Source organism: Camelus dromedarius, chromosome 4 (genome assembly GCF_036321535.1).
Source record: "Camelus dromedarius isolate mCamDro1 chromosome 4, mCamDro1.pat, whole genome shotgun sequence".
Taxonomy (NCBI): domain Eukaryota; kingdom Metazoa; phylum Chordata; class Mammalia; order Artiodactyla; family Camelidae; genus Camelus; species Camelus dromedarius.
Window position 1 is genome coordinate 48,259,270 of NC_087439.1, and position 21,870 is coordinate 48,281,139.

The following is a 21,870-nucleotide window of genomic DNA, read 5'->3' on the forward strand; positions in this document are numbered from 1 at the left end:
GTAGTATTTTACTTACTTTAACTTGTCTAGTTCCCAGAAGGGTATTAAGATAAACTACTCTATCCAAAGTAAAATAAAAAGCATGGAGAGATCCTATGGTAAATTAACTCCAAAAATGACAGAGTCTTTAAGAACTAATGCCTGGACCAGGGTCATGTTCTAACTTTCCCTATCTTTGGTGGCTGGGATGGGACATAGGTTCACAGCCAACTATTCAGAAAAAGAGCTTTCCTGGGAGATGCAGTTACAATGTACCATCCTAAATTTTCCCTTTCTGATTCCACCATATTGGCTCATGAGGTATCTAAATTCCAGGCTATCTTACTTCAAACAACACACATCACCCACCTTAAGATTAATTTTCCTGCATTCTTTATATTTAAAAGGATACACAGTGTCCAGCTATGTATCCTGGTTTGAGTTCCTTCTTTCTTCTCACCTCACTGTCAATCAAAATTTATACTGTCTCTCCCCCTAGACTTTCCTCTTATCAATGAGCATAGATTTTAGGAATATGTAACAAAAGGAAAATTTCCTAAAAATTACATTAATCATATATTTATTTGTTTCCAGTATACATATTCACCCTTACCTCCTTTCTTTTAACAGCAAAGTTGTCTTTTTTTTTCAGCCAGAATACTGTTTGAATTTAATAGGCAACTCAGTTTATAAGATATTCTGGTTGCTGTTTAAATATTTAATTTGCATTAGATATATCCAAAAAAGTGTTATTAACATTAAATAGGTGTTTAGTTTTGATCCCAAAGATTCCTTCCAACAACACAATTCTACAACAGCTAGTATTTATATAATGATTTGCCATTTGCAGAATGCTTTTCACATGTATTGTCTCATGTGATCCTTAAAACAAACCATGGAAATGGGTGAAATTATTACCTCTATTTTATAGTTGAGAAAACTGAAGCTTACAGAGGTTATAGTAACCTTACAGAGAAATACAGGTAGTTTGTGATAGGGCCAGGAGTCAAAGCCAGGTCTGGCTAAATCTCATGCCTTGTCTGTTATACAATTCTAACTCCCAACTGGAAAGACAAAACTCAGAAGGCTAATATTATATTTTATGGGCAGGCTTTAGCTTTCTCTGTTGCACAGGAAATTAGATTTTTAAATCTCTAACTTTCTGTTACCAAACTATTCTCAAATTCATTCTGTGGTCTTCATTCATTTTTACACTGAAACATACTTACCAAGGAGACCAGGCTGATAATACTTATATCAAAACTAACATTCTGGATGGCATATTCCAGTGGCTTAGGGTCCATGGTGGGGAAAGTCAGTAACCAGGCAGAAACGTACATGATCGGAGCAGACACAAATGTGCTTATCACCATCCCTGAGGTTATCTGCAAAAATGAAATCAAACCGAGGAAAGAGTCACAGACTGACTTAAACAATTACCCTAAACTTTAACTAGCCACAGCACACTAGGGCATTCCAAAAAGCAAGAGTCAGTAAAAAGACATCATAGAATCCAGCATATTATCTACTCTAATAGAGTCCTTAAAAGAAAACAAGGTAAACTCTCTTGGCCCCTCTTCCAATCTATGCTCAATTTATATTTCCATATAACAAATGCTAGAAATCCCACAGCTGGTGGTTATCTTTAATACCATAGCTGGTAGTTAGATTCTAGAAAGTAAACCATATTAATGGTCTAATTAAACTGATGACCAGTTTCCTTCCATAATATTTCATAAAATATAGGGCAATAAAAGCAATTTCGAAAAGAGAAAAATTACCATGCAGACATTTTACTGATTAAATAATGGAACTGACCTTTGCAAAACAATTTAGTTCCTTCATGTTATATTTCAAAAAACATCTATTCTAGTGCCATAGATAACATGTACAATGTGTTATAGACACTTAAAATTTGGTGTTAATTGATTTTAGCTGCACTTGATTATGTGGGTTTTTGCATCTGGTGTTTGGACTGTCAATGAATAAAACAGATTTTTTCTCTTTAAATTTTAAGTTACCCTTCTGTAAATAACCTTTAAGCTTAAGTATAAATACAGCATTAAAATACCTGTAACTAAAAAAGACTAATGAAAAAAGTAATAGTTGGATAAAGACCCCAGATTAAATAACTTTATTGTTAGATGATGTTACATGATGCCTCCTTATTTACAATGAGGCAGTTTACAGACATCAAATTCTCATAAAAGAATGCAGATTTCTGTTTTAAAAATTCATTTTCTACTAACCAAACAAACAATCAAACTTAGAAAAGAGTATTTACATACAATCTCTACTTCCATGTTGAACTGTGTTGCAAAGATAGCCACTCCTGGTGCTACAGGAAAGACACCATACAAAAATGCATAATTTGACAAACTCGTATGGTTCACTCCACTGTCACCCTTGTCCAAGAGTTCCACCATTTCTCTGCACAGAAGTGGCAGCACCAGGCTGAAGAAACAGGAAATGCATCATTCACCTGATATCAAAGCATGCTGGTCCCCTAGTAGTAAACTGCTCTAGTGAACTTGGCATTGGGTTATTCTTCCCCTGCCCAGAATATTTGCATGCACATTGTCTCTGCATTACTACTTATGGGCACTTCACTGAAAGAATCAAAAATTCAACTTGGAGCCATTTAAAGTGAAACAACATTCTAGAAATACTTCAGACATCAGGAATTAGGAGGGAAAAAATCAGATTTTTTGTTTGTTTGTTCTGCAAATAATTTTCTTGCAAAAAATTTGTAAAAGTTGCAATTATAACTGCTGTTTCTTGCTTCCCCTATTAGTTCATTGACATGTTAAAAGAAAAAGACTGACAATTTGAGTAAACTTTTTTCAAGAAAATTACTAAACTCATTTTGGAAAGAAAAAAAAAAGAGCCGACCTTTAATATGACTAAGGGTTTAAATGGTTCAGGTAATGCTAACAATGCTCTGCTCAATTAGATTAAAAAAAAAAAACAGTATAAAAATAGGTATCTTACAATGAGCTCTTTATCTTTGTAAAGAAAAAAGGCTTAGCAAAGGGAACTTAAATAACTGAGGTAGAGCAAAAAAGCTAGTGAAATACATAACTGGTGAAAGGTCAGTTATTAAACAAATCCTCTAGGATTCCACAGAAAGAACATATTAACAGTAAACCATAGCAAGCTAATGAAGCTTTCCTTTAGAAAGAACAAAACCAAGGTTGATAATATTGTCATTAGCAGCACCTACAGAGATGGTCTCGGATGGCGTAAAGAACTACTCTTATATGTATTTTTTTAATTAAAAGAAGAAGAAAACATGTAGTAGGGATCAAAGAATCAGAAAAAAAGATTTTTAAAATGAGAATACTTAAATACATATAAGTAACAGTTGATTACTATTATTGTTAGAACCATACTTACTACTGAGGCAACACTAATTAATACCTTATTTCCAAAAGCATAACACCACTGTAAATAATTTTCAGAATTTTTATTCATTTTGATTATTTTGAAAATATAGATACTATTTCATATTGCACTGGTCTCATGAATTTAATTGTCTGTACAAGAGCTGAATCTGATAGTTAAGTACGCCCCAAGTGCCTTGGGATAACCTTGTAGTAAAATTATGTCACCTGCACCAGGAAGTATAACTCCATGCCTAAGGAGCTAAAGAAGCTGAAGAACTATTATCTAAGGAGCTAAGGCTGGGATCAGAAGGTTGATACTAATCATTCATATTGATTTAACCTATACTTAGAAAGTTCACTCACCCACAGAATTGTAGAATATTTTTCCCCAGGTTCATGAATAAAAGTTTATTTTCAAAATTATTGTTTTCATCATGGCTAATAGGATTTTAATAGATTTAGAAAACTCAGAAATCCTGCAAAATTCCTTTAAAAATATGATCAAACTGAGACACTGAGGCGTTTCCTTTAAATTATAACTACTCAATTAGGAGGGATCACTACCATCAAAGTATTTAAGGGAGAAAATAGTTACAGACATATCCCAAAGAACTGGCTAAATAAGGCTTTCACAAAGTACAATTCCCAAGTTAAATAAGTCAAACTTACAGTTTAGCTGTGATGAGAAGAATTAGTACGACAAATGCTGACTTCTTCAGTTTCTTTATTTTTCCTACCATTGTAAGACCAAGATAAAATAGAGCTGATCCAGAAAAAGAATTTGCAAGTCCATCAAGAAAATTTTCCATATATACAGGCACCTTTTGATCAAGAATAAAATTGAAGGCAATGCCAATGAAGACCATAAATACTATTGGGTTCTGTAATACACGCAGAAGTCCAAGTCCCACAATTTTCACTTTGTTTTGAGAAGCATTTTGAGTGTCTTTCCATTTCTGGATTTCACAGAAGATAAACCCTATAGGGTTTAACATCATAAGAGATATTGGCGCCACCAAGTAAATGTACTGGAGATATTCTGGGTATGTAGTTTGATATAAAGCTTCCACTGTAAAATATGAATTAAAATTGATTTAAAAATGATTACCACAGAAATATATTAATAAATTATGCACATATTTTCCATGCTTAATTATAACATATTATACATTAACCTAAATAGTGTAGAATGACCTCATTAGCCTAGTTTTGGAAAAATACATTTTAGTAATAAAGCTGAAAAGGCAGAAAAACATACTATATTAAATGATATCTAGCTTATAATCAACTTTTAAAAATTATTTAGTAAAACCCATTAATTTTCACTGTGTAGAGGCTAAGACTGGTCTCAAAAAAAGGGGCGGAATTGTAGAATTCTTAAAAGAAACAACTCAAAGTAAAAATCTACTAACAAAACGTTTAAGTAGTAATAGCAACAAGGTGGTTGTTGGTTCCCTTGAGAGAGAAGTTTCGTTGGAGTGGTGAGGCAAAAATCAGAGCACAGATGACAGAGGAGGAGGCAGTAGACTGAAAAACTGAGCACAGAAGTGATGCAGTCCATGCTATCCAGGAAAATAAATGAAGGTGGGAGATAGCTACAGATAGAAAGCAGAGGGTTTAGAAACTGGAGGTCCCTATGAAGTCCAAGAAGTATGGATATTTGGGAGTTTAGGAGTTCACAGTAAGTCAGACAGTGAGCTACTGACTTAAATATTCCCAGATGACTAGGTCCAGGATGTGGCCATAGGAGTTGGTGGCTGAAATGGAGTAGAGGAAAACATCACTGGAGATGAGGAGGTCAAGGAACTGAGAGAATTTGGTGGGTAGTTCACATGAATGCTGAAGTCAAAAAAGATAATGGCAAAACTTGGGAGTAGAGAAGATGACAGTGCCAAATATTAGTCGTCAATGAATGAGAAGGAATGATGAGAATGAGGTCAGCAGATGACAGCAATGAGAATGAGCGGCCTAAGCCAGGCAGCATGAACCTCAGAGAAGCAGTTTTTACTGACAAAGAGCAGAGAATAATGGCTTACTCATGGAATAATGTACCCAGTGGCTATGAGGATGCTGTCCTGCCTACCCACTGCTCATGTGGCATGCCAGTGATGAGAAATGAGCAGCCTTCATCTGAGAGGAATGAATACCTTCAGGAAGGAAGACCAGTGAAGATGCTGAAGAATTAGGGATAGAAAGATGGAGCTAAGAAATGTTTGGGAGGGGAATACAGTGACGTTATGTCAATGCACATTTAACTAATGCAAATTCAATTATACTCTCTTAGGAAAACAAAAGCTTCATTTTTTTTTTCATAAAGTTCCCAAGTGCAAACTAATTACTTGTTCACTGAAGAACAATGATGCTTGAGAAAGAATCTGGCAGTTAGACTTAAGAGAAATGGTACAGTATACAAAGTACGTGTGCTGTATTTGGAGGGTGACTTGAGGGATTTTTCAAGGGTCCAAGTGTACATGATGACTGTAGAATCTCACCACTGTATAAGGTGAGTCTCCTTGGAAGAGGGTGGGTTGGATGAGACTTCTAATAGTTTCATGGTTCATGTGGGCGTTGGTGACCTGGTTTCCAGGCACATTCTGAGTGATGAGTTCTGAAATTATTCAACCTAATATATACAAAGGCTGATTCATAAATGATTTCAAGTTGAGAAAGAAAGATAAAAAAGAACAGCCACAATCACTCACAATCACTTGCTTCACATGAGAGGCAATTGTGAGAAAAAATGTAAAAGATTGTTTCTCAATTTACATTGAGATAAAGTGACACGGTAGGAAAATATATTTGTTTACTTACTCAGGATATATAAGTTCAGTTAATGTCCTGCACATGTCCCATTGAAGTTATGTAATGGATTATATAACCTTCAGAAGTTCACCTTGTTCTCATTAGCTAAAACCTACTTTTTATAAGATTCAATTCCCTTTTTTTCAGCTAAGCACATACAGAGGTCTCTACTATCTCTGAAACGCAGAGGTTAAACAAAACATATTTGATTACATGAAATTTCACAAATTCTTTCCACTGGTTTCCAGATTAGATATACTAGCTCTACAACTCAGTGGTTTTCTTTCATGTTTCATCTTTAAGAAAAAGCAGCATTTTTGGTAACTATTTCTAGATAGCCACACTTCTGATTAGATATTCTAGCTCTAAGAGAAAGGTGTCCTTACCTGCCCACCTCTCAATTTTTAAAAGAGGGTATATTTTGGAAAAGCCTTGTGTTTTCAATTTGAGCCCAAGAATTTCCCCAAGTGGCCAAAATAAAATGCACACAATATTTCCTTTGACAACTTACAGCACACAAAGCCCCTTAAGTTAATGCCTTTTTCCAGAAATGTATAGTAGCACTGAATCACCATCACATAATGGACTTCAGATTGCTTTAAAAGCTCAATGTAAATTTGAGTGAGTCTTTATTACCTAGGGCTAGCCAACTGCCAAGTACTTTCTTCTTTTGCACCATCTTTTGTATTTGATTCCTACTTGGAATCTTGATTCCTACTACTCCCACTAGTCAAAAATCTCAAAACTTGGTTACTTACTGTGTTTGCCAACCTATATGCTTCTGGTTTTTCTTGATCGTCCCCTTCATCCCTTTTACTTGCTACCGACAATATCATCTAAATCTTAACTTTCAAAAATTAAGATTTTTCCCACAGCTCTCACCACCCACAAGACCACGTATAAAATCTTTCTTTTGACATTCACAGTCCAGTCGCCACACTTTGTTCCTGATTTATCTAGTTCATCTCTTGCTATTCCTTAATGCAAAGCCTTTATCAGCTAGTTTAGTATCATAGTTACACTGGACAAACACAGGTTCATAATTACTAGTTCTACATGCTGATCATCATCCCCTAACTTCTTGAAATCCCTCCTTTCTTATCTAAGTCTTGCCTACTATTCAAGGCCTGTCTCGGGTACCATTTCTTCCACCAAGTCTTCAGTCTGCATCATGGGTCTCTCCTTCCCTGGATGGCTCTGGGACTTTGTTTCATATCAGTGCCACTTCAACAAATTCTAAGTTCATTGAAGGCATCATTTTATAACTCCCAGTCTCAGCAGAGTGCTGAGCAAACCTGAAAATATTGGCTGGATGGAATTAACACATCAGTGAATATCAAACACACTAAAAATGTATTTTATAACACAGCAATTTATATCTAATTGTTATCCGTGAACCCATTTCTTTTTATATCCAATTTTTTCTTTTTTTATATTCTGAATATATATAAAGCAGTTCCTATTGGGGTATTTTAAGTCAGTTGAACAGGTATATGAGAAGGCAAAAGAAATATAGTCTAATAGAAAAGCAAAAAATTGGGAATAAATACTAGTTAAATTACTAGAATAGGGTTCAATATGGGAATTTCAGTCCATGCTGCCATTTATTTGCATAATTACTTAGCATTAGGTCTTCATCTATAAATAGGCAGCACTATTCATTTGTTACCAATCTGAATATAGTTTTTCAAATCTGAAAAAAATGAAAGCAGTGACCCATATTAACAAATTAGATTTATAATCATATCAACTATTAAGTTCTAATTAATTAATACTTATAAATAAAGCTCTTGGGGGGAGGGGAGAATCTCACTATGAGGAATTATTATATAGCTTTGAAGAACTAAGACAAAATTAGCCACCCACTGTGGCTCCTATTTTGATTCCTGCAGGGTTTCCATCCCTGGAAAATAACACAAAGACTCAGACAAGATCATTCTATTATTTAATGGCATATAGTTAAATGCTTCATTTCCTTTCTGTTTACAGCTCAAGCACTAGAGCATAATTATGATTAGTCAGGGTACTTATGCTATCAGCATTGTTTGAAGAATAAATTATAGGACTTACTATGCCCTATTAGTATCTTTTAATGACAGAGGCAGGGAACCGTTCTGATTTACTGAAATCAACATTTCATCTCATAGATTCCTGGCTTCTTCTCATACTCTGATTTCTTAAAGTACCTTTGAAAAGAATTGTTTTTTAAAATTACCAGCTTCTTTTTTCAGTTTGCAATAACGCACTGTAAGTATTCTGTCACTCGAGCATAGATAAACCATTTTAATGCAATTTCATAGACCGTTATAACTGTCATAGTATAGCGAGAAAGGAAACATGACTGTCCTTTTCCTTTAATCATTAGCTTATCTGCCTTCTCCTGAGTCACCTGTGATTGGACCGACATAGAACAAATGCAGTCTTAAAAAGGACATTTCCTAAGAGTTACAATGCTTATCTGTGAACAAGAGAGTGGCATTTCCCGGGAGAAGCCACGTAACAAACATGTCTCTAGAGACACAGTCTTCTCTGTTCAACCTGAGCAAGTCCAGAAGGCATATGGGCATGGATGGCAATACATAACCCCACTGGAGCAGACACATGGCCCTACAGCTCTGTACCACACCTGCCAATTTGCAGATATATGAGAAAGCACTTCTATCTATCTATACTATTGGTTTCTGGTAAAGTTATTGTCAATCACCTAATGTTAAAAGAGCTCTTATATTATTTGTGATTTAAAAACAAAAAAATAAAAACAAAATTACAACTCAAAATCTGCAAGCATAATCGTCAGGGACATTGGGCTAGCACACTGCTGGGAACATGATTATTACCAGAGTCACTGATTTAATGTGGGACATCAGCAGTGAAAATGGCTGGCTATATTTTTTATTTGGAGAGTCTGCCTTAATATGAAAATGGCCAAACTCATCTAGTAGGTCTTTTTCCACTGCTATTCATTTTGTGAATTTTTTTGAATAATGTAAAGATTTAAAAAAGACTTTGATTCTTTCTGAAAATAATGTATTACCAGGGCTAGTCAGGTCTTCTGATGATTAAATGGGCATGCTGGGGTATGGTATAGCTCAGTGGTAGAGTACATACTTAGTATGCATGAGATCCTGGGTTCAATCCCCAGCACCTCCATTAAAAAATTAATTAATTAAAATAAATAAATTTAAAAATAAGTAAATGGGCATGCCTTATAACTGTGTGGCATAAGAGAATGCCCAGGATTTAAGACCTAGGATTGGGTCTCAGTCACCTGTTAGCTGTGTGACCTTGTATAAGACAAATCTCTGTTAAGTCTGTTTCCTTATTTAAAAATGAGGGTAATAATATCTGCCCTACTTCGAATGAGGTAAGTATATAAGAAAGTATTCTATAAAGCTACAAATGTTAGTTCTATTTAGTTATGGGCTTACTAGTCTATGAGAGCATGAAACTTATAGTTCATGTCTAAATTAAGATATAGCCCCATTTATTAACTATTTAACACTGAGATACTGAGCCTCTTCTCAGGTCCTTATACCATAAATACCTTGACAAATGTACATTATTATTAATGCTCCTGAAGAGATGTACATTAACTACTTGCTCTGTTATTTCCAAAGTCTGTATTTAAATGCTTCGTTCATCCTTAATTTGAAAATTCAGTAATCTTAAAAGAACACCTATCTAGTTTCTGATTGTTATCTGTGCCTAGTTTTAACTCTCTCATAAATCTCCTGCTTTATTCATAGCTATTTAATTTCTTGGGTGTATCTCTATTTCTGGTAAGTGAGGTGGAGGAGGATCAAAGGAGGAGAGTGACAGTACAGTCCACTAGAATCCTTTTGGTGCCAGTAGTGAAATAATTTGGGGGAGAGCATAGTTAAAAGATAAGAAATCTGGGAGTTAATGGCAAATTTCAATTGTCCACTTCATTAAGTTTCATCCAGTCTCTGCTCAGAAGATATATCATCAGAGAGGCCTTCACTGACTGCCCCAACCCAACCCCACCTCAAATACCGCCTCCTCGTGAAATAACACTACTTTCTTTATTTTTATGGCCCTTGTCATTATGTAATGTTATTTTTATTTTTATTTAATTTTTATCATTAAAATGTAAATTCAGTATAAACAAGAATCATGTTTACAAGTGTATTCCCAGCAGCTAGGCACAAGTATGTAACAGGTTCCTATGAATGAATGAAGGAATGGAATGAATGACTAGACCCGTAATAGTCAGGCCTCTACATTATGATGCATGATCAAAGCACAATATAAACTTTAATTGAAAAAAGTAGTTATTAAGTATACATTTTCTTAGTGGCAGGATATTATGGAAAATAGAATATGTTTCCAAGATATCTCAACATCCCCAACTGGTATGTTTACTGTCTCATTAGGAAAACATACACACATAAAAACACAAAATTAGGCTGTTTAAAGAGCTGAAAAGTTAAAGAAGGAAAAGTTGGAAAGGTAAAAAAAGGCCTCACCATTTTTGTTCTTAAACAAGAAATTAACTTCAGAGTACACTGACATTTTGAATAACAAGCTCAAAAACAAGCATTAATGTAAATTAATATATATTCTAGATGGTAAAAAAATAAGGGAGGGAAAAAGGCACTCATAAATTTCCACTGCTAACATTTAGTAATGGCTGTTTTTAAACAGATGTATAGCTACCTTTTTTACATAATTTAAATCAGAATCTGAGGTCTTCTGGAAATTAAACTTCTTTCATATGTGATTATTGAGAAAAAAAAGAATACTATTAGAAAGATGATTTGCAAAGTTTATTTGGACATGACCATATATTTTAGATAGATGTTTGAAGATGCCTCAAACTCTGAAGTTAAGGAAAAAATATAATTCATACTGACTTGAAATATTTAAGAAAAAAATATGAATATACTCTTAGATATAAGAGTAAGTATAAATCACTAACAAATGCTTATTTAAAAGGCTAACAATAAAGGTTTAAATTTGTTACCTTCTAAAACACCTGAAATCTTTTTAAGCTTAAAAAATAAAAAATTACTTACCTATAGGATATCCCAATGCAAAGTCATTACTCTGTGTAGCAAAAATAGGGAATAGTCCGGCTTTGCTAAATCGGCTATCGGGCCTGGCAACCAATAAGGTTAATACACATACAATGAAAAATACAGAAGCTTTGGCAATTAAGATACTATACAGAAAAGACCAATCCACATTGGAAAAATTAAGTACAACCATGTTTTTGAATAATAAAGCTGGAAGTGCAAATCTGGAGACAAAATTTCCCAGTCCTTTGGCCTGTGTTGATGTTATAAGATTGGCCCTTCCTGCTATGTAGCCACAAAGGACTATGCCAAAGCATTCTAGTAAGGCTGGGAAAAGCCTTGTTATTGACATTGAAGGTGGGTCATTAGTGGAATTAAATCCATGTGTTACTGTTGAGGCCACAGTCTTGGTCACGTTGACTGCAATGGTTAAGTTCTTGGCAGATGAATCAGAAAGAGAATTCATTTTCTTTCACTCTCCAACTCCAACCAGATCTCTGGAAAGAAAGAAAGAAAGAAAGATTCAGTGTGAAATCAAAAAGAATTCTAGTTGAAAGGATATACTGGCAAACCTAAATTTATTAAATGGCCAATAAATATGCAAACTTTTTTCAACTATCAGAGAAAAATACAATGAAAAGGTGGGAGTGTGTGCTAACAATAACCTCTTAAGCAAAGGTTGGTCAGCTCAAAGTATTTATGTTGCTGTCCTATGTTCAGTATCAGACATGAGTAAAATAAGATCCACAAATAGTACAGCTGCAGTGATGCCCTGTAGTCCTCTCCAGTGATCCACACTCCAGCCACCTAGCGGATGAGAGCATGGGGACCACAGAGTCTCTGCTGATTGTCCACCTGCATCCAAAATTCTCTGGAAATTTCAAGGTCTCAGGGCTACATCAAGGAGTCACCCTGGACAGGAGGGTCCTTTCCAGCCTGTGTTCAGACTTGAGTATAGGATAGGAAGAAGAGTATAACAGCACTGATCAACTTTGAACCAGTAACTTATACTTTTCTGGGCCTAACTTTCCTCATCTGTGAAATGGCAATAGTACCTACCTCACAGGATCTTGAGATTATTCCAGTAAAGTCCTTATAAATACATCTGGCACAAACTAATCACTTAATAAAAGTTAAATATAACCTTTGGTGGCATGTAAGAGAGAGAATGAAACTGAAAATGATGGCATTCCACCAACCTACTCTTAGTTCCTTTTACACCAGCCACACATACTAGCTGTCTTGAATGCCCCATAGTCCCTTTGTGCCACAGGAACTTTGCACAGGCAGCTCACTCTAAAATGTTCTCTTCCCTAGACCAACCACTCTCTACATAGTAATACCTACTCATCCTCCGACTTATATCCAAATCAATTCAGGAGTCATTTTTATCAGGTAAGGCTTCTCTAACACCATGACCAGGCCAGGAGTCTTTCTCAAGTAGAATCATCTTCCTTAACTTTAGGCCACTTTCCTCAGTTTACAATTATATTATGTATTAGAGTGACTCTCTGATTTATCTCTCCTTCACTAGACTTTAAGTGCCATAGAAGCAGGGATTGTACATGCTTTTGCTCACTTTTGTGTCCCTAGTGCCTAACACAGTGCCTGGAGCACACAGGAGATTTGAGACTAAAATAATTACTTGCTCTTAAATAAACATTTCATCCTTTAGTGGATCAATGTTCTCTTTTAAGAACTATCTACTTCAAATTATCTACTTTAGATTTTTTTTTTGAATGTTAAGTTTTCTAAGTTTTTCACTCTTAGCAGCAGGCCCAAGACCACAAAATATGTTCTAAAATGTTCTAAAGCTGTTCATAAAATGTTAAAGAACACAAAATGTCTTATAAAATGTTCTAAAGATGTTCAGAAAATGCCAAAGCAAGGAAAGCTTTATGTTAATATGACAATACTTATCAGACTCCCCTCTTGCTGGCAGGGACATAATGAACGTTAGGTTTGAACAACTCTGCAACTAATCAGCTTTTATTAGTAACTTGAAATTAACATGGTGACAACTGCCAATTCCCAGATTATTCTCAGTTAACCATCTAAAGTGGCCTTATATAAGGTAGAAAGTTAAAAAAAAAAAGCTCATGCTTCCTGAAATGTACAATGCCCAGGCTAAGTTCTCAAACACCCACATCACATTAAGGACTCAAATGGCAGGCCAGAGACAAGCAACAACTGATACACGGGGGTGTGGAAGAGATAATTTTCTCTGTGCTACCCTGGTACAAACTGAACTACTTAAAAACATTACATTTAATCTGGATTAGGACAAGTATTTTCCTACTAGCGTTAGATAGGAGTGGTCAATACACACAAAACCTGTAATACTCACATACTTGATGTTTACCAAATAAGCATCAAATTATATCCTGGGAAAACTACTGGTTGGTATGGGTACCCATAATTGAAGTAGGAGCTGGTAAACAAGTGAGCAAAGGTGTTAAACATTTGGAGCCCCTGAGAGATGTGGACTTGAAAAGGCAGTGCTAAAGATTAAGGTGATAAACTAGTCCAGTCTTCTGTTATTTTTCTAAAGTTCCCTATACTTCTTTGCCTAGAGTATTAGAACTTAACACTCCTCACTACCTCTTATTTGTATCACACCTGCATATCAATGTATCCCAATAATTTTTAAACCAAGAGTTTTAACTAAACTTGCAGATGTTCAGTGAAAAGAGTCAATCAGACCTGAACCCAATTTTGGACTTATCACTTATCAACTCTTACTTAGCTTCTCTGCACCTCAGCTTCTTCAACTGTAAAATGAGAGTAGAAACCTCCTCAGAAAGATATTGTGAGGATTGGAGATTTTATACACAGCTCATTACAGTGTTTATCACAAAAAGGCCTTAAAGAAATGGTAGCAATTGCTATTAGGAGTTGTGTGTCCTAATAATAAGAATGGTAGTAAATATAATTCATTGTCCTGTATCAGTTCATCAAACATTCTTGGTATTAAAGAGCCTCCAACTAAAATAGAGGGATGGGATGTGTTGTAAGATTATCAGTTTTTCTTTTATACCAAACAACTAAGAGGAATTCAGTTTAATTTAGTTTGATTTTAATTGTTAGGAGGGAAGGGAGAGCTTTTCATTTCCCTCAAGGTGATGGTCAAATAGTTGTAGCAATGTCCAGGTTTAACTTTCAGTTAGTTGAAAATTAAGAGAAAAACTTTGGAAAGTAACCTATCTGCCCCTTCCCATGACGCTTCTTTTAACGTTCCTTGATATTATGAATGCAATACTTGTTAGTCGAGGGACAGTCAAAATAACCAAAAAGGACTTACAAAGTTTTTTTTCATCTTAATTTTTTCCCCAATGGGAAGAGAATTTATTTCCTAAAGCATTCTTTTAGAATAAACAGGAGACACAGAAACTTTTTTTTAAATTGCATCCAGTCTTTTCATCTCATTAAAAACAAGGCTTATTACAGAACAAAAAAGTTGACCTGTCACAGTAAAAGACCACTCATTGTGGTGGGAGTGGAGAAATGCTACACATCAACCACTTCTGGCTGCTCATATTTGGTTTAGATAACATGAAGAAATCCCTGAAATTGTAAATAACTGCTATTAAGTGAAAATGGGAATGAGGGTTCTGATTAGTTTCAAAGAGAAAGCTTTAAACTCTTAGGTTATTTCTCAAACACTCAATATCCTTCCTTTATCCTGTGGGAAAAGCATAATACAGTGTAGTATTATTAAAACATTCTTCTACAACCACAGTCACACCATCCACCCACTCCACCTACTTGCAGGGGACCAAATGTCCTCCCTGGAGACCAGGGTGGGGAGTGCTGAACACTGGCTCATCCTTTGCCGGCAGGGACAGACTTTGGCCCTCTAAGATAAGGATGTGGAGAGTCCGTAATCAAATAGGCCACCCAGAGAACAGCTGCCACCCAAAGCCTGGGCAGGCAGCAGTGGAAGTGGAAAGGCAGCTAGGGTTCTGTGCCTGCGATAAAAAGTTGGTCGCTCAGCTTCTCCACGGCATGGGAGTCACAACGTATGGTAACTGAAATGCTCCCAAAAGGGGTAAGGGAGAAAATTTGGTGCAATCCCCCAGGTACCTGGGCAGAAGCTCCCAGGATGAAACTGAGACTACCCCTCGGGATAAAAGGGAACAGTCTGAGAACGACAGAGTGAACGCACGTACAGTGAGGCGCTCCTCAAACTGGGGAATGGTAGCTTTGTCACCAAGAGGGACATGCTGCCCCTTTCCCTACATAAGTCTTCCCGGGTGGCTCCGCACGTCCAAAAGGCGGGCGCCGCGGGGCAGAGGCGGTTAGGCGCAGGCAGTGGACTGCGGGCCTGGGGGCCAAAGGCGGGGTGCTGCCTACCTGCCCAAACCCGAGGGGTGAGGGCAGGAACACCAGGGGCCCGCAAGACCGAGCCAAGACCCAGCAGGTCGGCGCCCCAGGGACCCATCTCACCTGCTATGTCTGCAGCCCCAGGGCCGCGGGAGAAGAGAGTCGATGCTCGAGGTGGGCCAAGCAGGGAGGAAATCACTGTCATCTCCCACCCTCAGCCCTCCTAGCCGAGAGCTGCCGGCTGCCAGCTGCTGGATGCAGCAGCCCAGTCACGTTCCGAGAAAGTGAGGCGCTTGTAAGCTGGGACCGGGTCAGCTCCTCCCCGCGCCGCCCCGCCCGGCCTTCAGGCCCCGCCCCGGCCGGGGAACCCCTGAGCCTCGCTGCCGTGGGCCCCGCCTTCAGGCCCCGCCTCCCGCCGCGAAGCCCCTGGCCTCAAGGCCCTGGCCCCGCCCCCGGCCCCGCCCCGGACCGCCCAGGCGCGGAGGCGCACAGGCCTCCTCTCCGCTCCGCAGCCTGCGAACGGCCACGGCGCTAGACTCTGGCGGCGGGACTTCCGGCCGCTCGGCTCCCGCAAAATGGCGGCCGCAGCAGGCCTTTGCGGCTTCTTTTTCCTCTCCCTAAATTCAGGTGCAGATGTCTCTTATCTTTCCGCCTAACCCTAGCCTCGTGTGGTCCGCCAATTCCTCTCTTGATTAGCCTAGTCGTTTTTGTAGCACAGTTTTAAAATGTCGTAGAGCTAGGATCCTGGGTCAGAATCTTGGCGTTCCACTTTTCCCAAGGCAGCGTGACCTTGACCTTCCTAAATCAGAGACGAAAATGCCTGTAAAGCTTTAGCACTCAGCTTAACTTAGAACAAGCACACAGTTCCTGACTGCTTGTGGATCTGTTGTGGGGGAAATGACATGCATATCCCGTCAGTATACTGGAAGGAAATTGCTTGTATTGGTGGAAAAGTTACAGAGCAGAAACTGAAACTATGGAAAAGTGAATTCTCCTTTCTCCTCACTTTACCCTTGTTCTCTATCTTTTAAGCCCTTCCTTGTTTCCCTTGCACCTAGCTACTTAAAAAAAAAATCTCCTGACTATATCTCAAAGCTTAAAGGATTTGTCTTTAGAAAGTATGGAAATTAATTAAATTAAATGAATACTTACTGAGCTTTGACTTTTAGTAGACTACTGGAAGATAGGCGAGGGAAGGTAAGTTAGGGTGAACCTCTAGGAGTTTCCTTAGGTTAGCCCTAGATTTTGGACTTTATCGTCTGACCGCAGTAAAACCATTTAATTTTTTTCTTTTCATGAGAACATGTTGTAATGATCACACTGTTTTCGGATACGCAGTCTGGAAGCTTTCCCAGGACTAGTTGAAAGACTGAATGAAAAAAAAAACACATGACTTTGGGAAAAACCAAGACAGGAGGAAATAAAGATTTACTGTGGGATGATGATAAAAGAATAGAAGAGGCCTGAGAGATATTACAGAAGGAGAACTGATGGGACTGGATAACTGATAGGGCTAATTGCTCATCCATTACAGTAAAGGAAAAGGAATTGGGCTAGGTAACCCCTACATCCTTACTAGTTCTAAAGTTCTACTATTTCCAATCATTCTGTTATCTGAAGATGAAAGGAAGAAATGTTTCAAGTGAAGGAAGTGGTTACAAGAAGATAATGAATTTGATTTCAGGCCTCAAGAAATTTAGTTCAGTCTTCTCTCTTGAAGAAGTTACCACCTTTTTCATCTGAGGGCCTAGAGATTAAGCCGTTGATCTACGATAGCTGGCAAGAGAATGGAAATCTAAGTGCTCACTGTCCTGTGAACTAACTGCTCATGAAGTTATCAGCACATGTAAGTAGAGATTTCCGGTAGACACGTAGGGAGAAACAGAAGCTAGCTCAAGAGAGAGAAAGAACAGAGCCAAAGATGTGGTTTGGAGATAACTGTGTGGAGTGGATCAGTTTTCTGATAAGAGCAGCTTGGGGGTGGGTGTGAGGTCGGGGGACTCTAGGAACAAAGTGTATACAGAGATGAAGGACTTCATTAAAAAGTCATCCTTAGATAAGCAATTACTGATGAATGCCATAGGTAATACTTTGATTCCACTATCATGTCTGCTAATCATTCTGTGAAATGCCAACCTGTGTATACTATTAACTAAAAAAAAGAAGTGAAAAGGACAACACTTAATTTCTGTTAACCTTTTACTATATATGTATCATTTTTTCCTCTATGTATATAAATCAGTTAAGAAAAATAGTGTCCTACAATCACATTATTTTTCACACATGTGATTTTTAGTAACTTTTTCCATTTAACATTTTTATTCATAAATATAGATCTATAGTTTCTTTTTAATATTTATTGAATATTCCCTATTGAAATTTTGAGGATGATCTTCCTTGGAAAAGTGAGACTCCAGGCCATTCATAAAGTCTAATTAAAGATGAATAAAGAAGAGGAAGATAAAATAGTACAGATATTTAGACTGACTTAAAATGTGTTGTTTGAATATGTCTAATATGATTTCAGATTTCTTTAACAATATTTAGTTTCTTTAAAACTCCTTCCCCCCTTCCCAATGGCACCAGTTTCTCCTTAGAGATACGTATGATTCCAGAGAAGCTGACCTCACTCCACCTTCAGAGGTGATGTAATGAAGCTAGGCTATCCAATCAGTGCAATCCATCTCTTTGGAATCAATAATTGAGTCACAATAGGCATTGGCACTAAGGTAGTTTGATAAAATGGCTCTTAGGACTTTTGCTGAGAATGTTCTACTAGACAAGAAGAAGATGTGGCAGGCATCTTGGGACCCTGAAAGGAGCCAGTCTTAGAATGATGCAGACATCAAGGAAGGTACAGCAGAGAGAAGGAAATAAACGGGTTCTTGACACAGTAAGCTGTAAGAGTCAAGCCTCATTTGAAGCCAGTCAGCCTGTGGACTTCTCACTCACATGAGCCAATCAGTTTTCTTTATTGTTTAAACAAGTTTAAGTTGGGTTTTCTGTTACTTGAAATCAAAATATATGGGAAAAAATTCTAGAAGAAATGCTAACAGTAATTATCTCTGAGTGGTAAAAATACACATGCTTTTTATTTTTTCCATGTAGAAAAGTTCCCAAAATTTCTACCCTCAAAAATGTGTATTAATTTTGTCAGGAAAATGAAATAAGTCATAAAGAGGATATTTTGGCTATATGGAAATGATGAACAATACCTAAAAGTAAATATTTTTCTGAAACAAATTTAAAAGTCACTACTAAGTATTAAACCAGGTAAGTACATAAAATCCACCTATAAAATAGAATCATTTAAGGGCACTGATACAGTGCAATATATGAACTTGCACAAGGCTAAGGTCTTGTTTTTGTAATCTTTGTATCCCTAGCATTTATAATGTTTTCCTTGACATATGGTAGATATTCCCTAAATGGTTTTTGAATGATTGAATAATACATAGCTGCCTACAAGCTATCCAAGATGTTAAGGTGTACTTCCTTCTATTCAGTGGGAATGGTGGGGCTTGGGGCAGGCTGTTCTCAAACATTCCAAGGTGGCATATTGATTATTTTGATTTAAAGTTACTTGAGAAACAGTGGGTAGAGGAAGAACACTGACCCTCCTTTGTTCCCCTGAAAGCAGGAAGCAAAGCTCCCATAGGAAGGTATCCTCCCTATGCCGTGAGGATGGAGAGCATTGAGACAGGGAATTTGAGGCCAAGAAAGCTGTATTAACTTTGTTACTCCTTCATTAATTTGCTACCACAAGCAAAAACCCCTTTGTTTTGTCAAATCTTCACAAGTGATTGATTCTTTGTCTAAAAAGGGATATAAACAGCCTGCTTTGGTCTCTTCTTAAGTTTGTATGAAATTAAATCTGTTTGTTTTTCTCTTGTTAATCTTTCTTATGTTAATTTAATTAGTAGACCAGCCAAAGGAACCTAGAAGGATAAAGGAAAAATTTTCTTCCCCTACATGGAACTATTTGATATAAGCAGCTGTGGTAAAGCTCTTTTATAGTAGCTGGATTTCTTGTTTTATCCAGCTTTTCACTTGGCCCAGGTTTAGATATTTATTTAGGCTTTCTCCAAAATTGTGGCTTTTTGTTATTTTAAATGCAGTAATTAAATCATTATTTCTAATCTACCAAGATAAAACCCTGAAAATTATCTTTAATTTAATATTGTGTTTTTTATAAATACATAACAGCTTCTCCCACCCCCCTTTCAGTTTGCTATTAAAATACCCTTATTTCTGGGTTGGTAGGCACATGGAGGTGCCTGGAGAGTGGCTCCTCCAGAGAGGGCATGGAAGCTCCGTGCCCCTTCCCACATACCTTCCATCTGGATGTTCATTTGTATCCTTTATCATATCCTTTTATAATAAACTGGTAAATATATATATATATATAATATTTGTAATGGTAACATATATAATAATAGTATATATAATACATCTATCCTTACAAAAGCAATGAGGGAAAGTAGAATCTAAACATCTCACCTTGTTATTTACCTTATGGACCTCAGGTAAGGCTCAAATGTAGTTAAATGGGCAAGGGCTTTTGTCTGGGCGCGCACTTAAGTTTTAAGCAGAAAAATAATGAAACCAAACTTAGATTATGAACCTGAAAGTTAAATCAATGATTTAGGTAAGACAGGGTGTAGAAACCATACAATAGCAACGTGATGACTTTGTCTCAGGATTTAGCTTCTTGATACTTGTGCTTATGTTTTGACTTTTTTTTTTTTTTTTTTGGTAAAGGGGTTAGAAATCAGGAAGCTGGAGATGAAAAAATTAAACAAAACAAAAAAACTCCTGTTTTTACTACCAGTTTTTTCACTTAAAAATGTGCTCCCAGATAAATTTATGTAATAGGCAATCATTAAACAAAGAATCTTATAAATGTGTAGAACATTTTGTAACTTGAATAATCTCTAAGGTGAAAAACTGTAAAACTAACCAACTTTGTATAATATAAAGAGGAAGTGACAAAAACCTCAGATTTAGTTTTTACTTTGGAGCAAGGAAGTCTTTAGCTGATTCTAGTTAAAATCTGGGTGGAACTTTTGAGTAAATAACTAGTTCAAAAAAAGGCTATCTATCATATCTTTAGTACAACAATTAAGCACAGACCTCAGAAACATTCTTCCAATAGAGTATGTATTTCAGGGGTTCCATTCTACCTCCCTCCTTGAAAGGGGAGGCACTCTACCTGTGTTTATTTCTGTGGTATCCTTAGTATCTGGAACAGTGCTTGGCACGTAGTAGGCACTTGATAAATATTAGTTAACCTAATAACTCTTGGAATGCCAGCTAAACATGTTAATGAAGTTTCTGTATCTGGAGAACTTAAAATGGAAACACCTGCTCTTTCTTATGCTGTTTTTTTTTCAACTAAGAACAAAAGTAACTGAAGTAGAAGTATGGGAGTTCAAGTCTCTATGTGGCAGTAGAGGAACCAGATGGTTTTGTGACTGACAATGGCTGAAAAAAAAAGGCAAATCATGAGGAATTATCATTGGTTGTCACATAGACTAAATATGATAGTGTCCCAAGAATTAATTCTACAAAGATTTAAATGTCCCTATGATGTCCAAAGTTATTTAGACTTCCCTTTTACCTTAACTTCTATGCAAGCTTTCTCTTAAGCCATTCCAAAAAATTGAAACAGGAAAGAGAGCTTAAGACTTTTGAACTACAAGAGCATTATCCAGACCAAGTCAGATGGAGGCCTGGTCACTAGGTTTGGAGAAGGCTGTTCGCAGAAAATAAAATTGATAAAAGTAAGTTTCTCAGTGCAGCGTTAATTGGCATCTAGGCTTCTATAGCGTACACCTAATGGCACAGTTAACCGTATCCTCAAGTCTGACTTATTACTAGTTGTAATAGCCTAACTCAAGCTTCACATGGATATACATAAACATTTTGGAGACAAGAGTTTATAGTAATACTAACATTTGATAAAATTCCTAGAAGATCCTTAGAAATTTCATTTCATATGTTGCCTCGGTAACTGGTCAAGTATTTTTTTCTAATATGGTTGTCAAATCAAGAGCTGGTGTTAAAAGTTTAAGCGCAGTATTTGCCATGTGGATATAATTGTTTATTTTAAGGCAAAAGGAGATTATCCCTGAGGGCAATTGAAACAGTATTTAGAAATCATCAAACCCAGGCAGTGATCCCAGTGAAATTCAGAAACATCCTCCTGAATCTTTCTTTTCAACCATTTTAATCTCACTCATCCAACCATGGGTGTCAAAAATTAGAGTGTAAAAGAAATGACCATTTTTCTTGTTTGTCCAGAATTCCTCTGCTAACTTTGGAAGGTAGTAGGCAGGAAAGGA

General features: G+C 36.8%; 1 protein-coding gene across 2 annotated transcripts in view; it reads right to left on the reverse strand.

The window, feature by feature from the left end:
• Window positions 1-15,835, reverse strand: part of GPR155 (G protein-coupled receptor 155) — a 38,578-nt gene extending 22,743 nt beyond the window's left edge. Inside the window, exons 1-5 of one of the 2 annotated variants that reach the window (XM_010990130.3) lie at window positions 15,650-15,833; window positions 11,204-11,700; window positions 4,035-4,434; window positions 2,268-2,433; window positions 1,209-1,364 (exon numbers count right to left, since the gene is read on the reverse strand). In XM_010990130.3, coding sequence (XP_010988432.1) covers window positions 1,209-1,364; window positions 2,268-2,433; window positions 4,035-4,434; window positions 11,204-11,669 — 1,188 coding nt within the window. In that variant the 5' untranslated portion in view covers window positions 11,670-11,700; window positions 15,650-15,833. Of the gene's footprint in view, window positions 1-1,208; window positions 1,365-2,267; window positions 2,434-4,034; window positions 4,435-11,203; window positions 11,701-15,649 lie in introns of both variants that reach the window. The other variant, XM_031451683.2, reaches the window with a different exon arrangement.
• Window positions 15,836-21,870: the final 6,035 nt, after the last annotated feature.